Source organism: Echinops telfairi, unplaced genomic scaffold, assembly GCF_000313985.2.
Source record: "Echinops telfairi isolate 266 unplaced genomic scaffold, ASM31398v2 ScPeMD7_7459;HRSCAF=8497, whole genome shotgun sequence".
Taxonomy (NCBI): domain Eukaryota; kingdom Metazoa; phylum Chordata; class Mammalia; order Afrosoricida; family Tenrecidae; genus Echinops; species Echinops telfairi.
In genome coordinates, this window is record NW_022111359.1 from 4,645,596 (window position 1) to 4,649,995 (window position 4,400).

Below are 4,400 nucleotides of genomic sequence, written 5' to 3' on the forward strand. Positions count from 1 at the left end.
ACCTGCCTGTTGGAGCACCCCCCCAGTACCCTGACCGCCCAGCACTGCCCCTACTCAAGAGCTGGTCCTGCCTGAAGTCTGGGAACCACCTTGTTTGTAGTTATGCTATCCTAAATAAAGCGGCACCCCTGGGCCCCAGCCCACCACCTCCTGGCCTTGGTGCCCACAGGTCCCAGTCAGGGTCCCATTCACAACTGGGGGTGTCTGAAGGCTGCCAGTCACTGGGTCAGGCTGGGGCCACAGGGCCTGGGCCTGTGCCTGTTGGCAGCTGTGTGCTGCTTGGTGAGGTAAGTGAGGCACATGCCCGGACCCCGGGCGCCACTCTAGGTCAGCTGCCCACATGAGGGCTGCCCCGTCTCTGCCCCTGCAGGCCCGTCTGATGCCAACGGGGTCCTCGCCGCCCCCAACGTCAACGGAGGTGCTGGCCTCAGCAGTGCGGCCAGCGGCCCCAGCGGCGGGGGCGGTGTAGCGGGCGGCGTGGAGAACGGGAAGCCGGGAGCCGACGTGGTGGACCTCACACTGGACAGCTCGTCATCGTCAGAAGACGAGGAGGAGGAGGAGGAAGACGAGGAGGACGAGGATGAGGACGGGCCCCGGCCCAAGCGGCGCTGCCCCTTCCCAAAGGGCCTGGTGTCGGCCTGCTGACCGCCGCCTTGGACACACGACTCTCCTGGTGCTGACCACGCGGAGGTGCAGGCGGCCCGGCCCGGGGTCCCGTGTTCTTCCCACTGCCCTTCCTTTGTCGCCCCGCCCTTGCCCCCCCGGCTCCCGGCACCTGTACCTCTGGACACCTAGCGGAGGACTAAGACAGATAAATGACGGAAGAAGGAAAAATAAATAAAGTACGAACGAAAGAAGAGACCACGAAACAAACCAGAAATCAGAACTCTTAACAAACAAGGCGAAGCGGCCCTCCAGCTGAATGCTGCGTGGCCCAAGCCGCTGCCCCCAAACTTGAGCGGAGCGGGCCCTTCCCGATGTGCTGCCCCGCCCCTGTCTGAGGACCATTCCAGCGGGTGTGGGGGCGAGGCAGGCGGCAGGCGCCCCTCCCCAGTGACAGCCACGTCCTAGGTTCCTTTTGCTTTTCAGTTGGTTTTTTCCCCCCTTTCTGCAAATGTGTCCCCGCACCCCAGACCCCCTCGCGACCAGCGAGCTGTTTTAGCCAAGAAGCCATGGAGGGGGAGGGGGGTTGGGGACGGGTCCAGCCACAGATGGGTTGTATTTTTGGAAAGTGCAATAACTCGGTCTTTGGGAGCCAGGCCTCCCCGTGGAAGGCGGGGGCCGTGGGGTGGCGTCCTGGGGCGCAGTGGGGGTTGGGGGGGTCTCAGTTTTCTAGCCAGCTACCTCGGTAACTCCAATTCAGGTTAACGTCCCTACGGAACAGTGCAGATGCCCACGGGGTGGCCACGCCCCGGGGGGCAGCGGGGACCCCCTCCCACTCTCTCTCCTCTCCCATCCCCACCCCCAACCTGGGTTGCTTCCTTTTCGTTCTTGCTCTTGGGTTTTTGGACGGGTACGAGGTTCACCTGGTGCCCCTACCCCGGGAAGCCTCACCCATGTCTTCCAGCAGGAGCCCCTCCCTACTGGGCTCCGGGACCCCGCAGCTGGGTGCCAGCCCCCACCCAGCCTCCCCGGACTTCCACGCTGCCCTTGGGGTTTGCTTTGCTTTCTCGGCCGACCTCCGGACCCCCGCCCCCAGGGCCGCCCTCCTGTGTGCCGGCCACGCCCCTCTAGTCAGGAAGCAATACCGTGTCAGGTCCCGGGAAGGGACTGCAGACTCCCTCTCACGACGTAAACTCGGCGGCGCAGGCAGCCCCCACCTGCCTGGGCTACCGAGGGCCACTGTTTTCTAATATTTGTATTCTAATTTAATTGTTTTTTTAAAAATGCAAATAAAAACAGCCACGGCAACGCTAGCGCGGCGGTGTCCCTTCTCTACGGTTGTGAAGAGCTGGGGGATCCGCCGCTCTCCTCGGAGGGGGCGGTGTCATGAGCCCCCTCTCTGACGCACACACTGGTGGATGCAAAAGAGGCACGGCGAGAACGATGGTGATTTTGAGTTCACCTCTGGGCTGGGCTGGGGGCCCCAAGGGGAGTTACACCTTTCGGGCACTGCCTACCTACCTGTGGGTGGCCAAGGTAGGCTCCGCGCCACCGTCTTGGCAAAGCCACAGTGAAGTCTCACTTTGCCCCACTCGGACGGCCGGGATCAACAAGGGCAAACGTGCATGTGGAAGAGCGGACGCGGACGCGGCTGGTGGATGAGAGGGGCATCCACGTCCGGGCAATGTTGGCTAGTTACTGAGTCGCTTCCCGCTCGCGTCGAGCTGGGAGAACGGATTTGCGAGACTCGCTTGACCCAGCAATTCTGCCTCCCCAAACGGAAAGCAAGGCTTTGGGACTTGTACACCAGCGTCCACTGCGGCAGTCTTCCCGATGGCCCAAAGGTGGAAACCACCCGAGAGCCGGCCATTAACACACAACGTGGCCCCGCGGTACGATGGTAGATGACCAAGGGGGGAATTGTCTCGATTGTGGAAGAACTCGGAGCATGTGCTCAACGACAGAGGCCAGACCCACAGATTCACATTCTATGTATACAAAACGCCCAGGGCTGGCAAAACCGTAGGCAGAAAGCAGATTATTGGTTGCCTAGGGCTCGAGGGCCATGGAAATAAGAGATCGATGGTGGGTAGAGCTATCCTAGGAATTTTTATTTACCATACTTGTGCGTGTGAGTCCTCTTTTGAGGCGTTGAAAATATTGGTTGCATAACTTGAATGTATAGGAAGTCCCAATTTATTGGGGCGGGGGCGGGGGGGGTGTCGGGGGAGGGCAGCGTCCACCCAGGCAGTCGGTTCTGATGCAAATCGAATACCTCTTTACGTTTTCACAATTGCCTTTTATCATCAGTATCTTTATAAATCTCATCACTGTCTTTGCGGGCTGGAGACATTTACACATAGACATACAGATATATTTTAGCATTTGTATAGACATGGTTCAGTTGCGTGGTCGCTCATAATATACGTCAGAGACACTCATCCTGTACCGCTCACTTCATTTTAATGGACCAATTTTAATTGATGAAATCTAAAATCTAGCTCAATTAGAATCAAAACTACCCTTCCCCTCAAGGGGTCATGGGGAAGAAGCTCTTGAGGACTCTGGTTCCACCCTGGTTCAACATCCAGCGGCCACTTGTGTCCTGTGACCCATCAGTTCCCTGCCGGGTCCCTGGTGCTCAGGGGCAGGGCTGAGATGTTAAATTCGGGGGTATGGCTCTTTCCAAGCCCAATCCAGAGAAGGCAGCAGGATTCCTAGTGGACACAAACTCCCTAGGCAGTGGTGGGCAGACCACTGGATGGGTGTGGCGTAGCTGCAGGCCCACTCCACCATGCAAGCCCCCATTGATTCTCCTTGCCCAAGGGATGCCCGCCCCCATCTAGTGGACACATTGCTCAGGCCATGGGCCCAGCTGACAGGGGCAGGGCACTGGAGGTGGCTGTTTGGTGACCCCAGCCTCTGGCCCCCCTCCCTACTAAGTGGACCGTGTGAGGTGGGAGGGCTCCAGTGGTTTCTGGGAGCTGGGGCCACAGCCACCCTAACTAGGGCCTCTATAAAGTTTGAGTTGGACGGAGGTGATCCATGAGAGGCCACGGCCCTGATCACTTCAGCTCACAACCGGCTCAGCCGGTTCTCCCGTGCTGGCCTGCTTCTGTGCTGCTCTCCTGGGGACACCTCCTCCCTGGGGGCCTCCAGGCCCTGAACTCCCAGACCCTCACTCCCCCTGCACTGGGTTGAAGGACCAGAGTCCCTTCACCACACCCCCCTGGCTTCCCAATCCCACACAGCCCCACCCAGGCGGGGTGAGTTTCAGTTCTCTCTGGGTCCCTGGAGTCAGATCCCGAGTGGTGTGACCAAAATCTAAGTCCAGGATTACGGCGCTCTGGAAGCGGGATTGGGAGTGGCTGAGGAAAGAGGCCCCCTAAAACCCTCCCCCACACACATACCCCACACCCCAAACAAAACACAAACAACAGCAAAATCAAGCAAACAAGGCAGCAGAGGTCGTAACAGGCTGCGTTTTAGTGGTTTTTATGTACAAGAAAAATGGTTGTAGGTTTTGCTTTTTTTTTCATCTAGATTTTCATCAACTTTTGTCTTTTTTCGTTTTTTTTTTTAATTGTTTTAAAGCTTCCCCCCCGCCCCCCCAAAAAAGTGCATTTTTATCCATTTATTTTTGTCATCTCCCACACGTTATAAAGACTCTCAAATACAATCTGTGGAATGTCTGCTCTGTGCTGTGCCCCCCCCACCCGCGGGTGCTGCCCCAGCCCCTCCCCATTTGCCAGGCCTAGCCCCCCCAAAGTCCAAGGCACCTCAAGTCTAGGCCAGGG

The 4,400-nt window shown here is 58.3% G+C and overlaps 1 protein-coding gene across 1 annotated transcript in view; it reads left to right on the forward strand.

Annotated features, from left to right (window-relative positions):
- The window catches only part of PIAS4 (protein inhibitor of activated STAT 4), a 17,880-nt gene extending 16,621 nt beyond the window's left edge, over positions 1–1,259 (forward strand). Inside the window, exons 8-9 of the mRNA XM_045300054.1 lie at positions 170–282; positions 371–1,259. Coding sequence (XP_045155989.1) covers positions 170–282; positions 371–645 — 388 coding nt within the window. The 3' untranslated portion in view covers positions 646–1,259. The remainder of the gene's footprint in view (positions 1–169; positions 283–370) is intronic.
- The last annotated feature ends 3,141 nt before the right edge of the window (positions 1,260–4,400 follow it).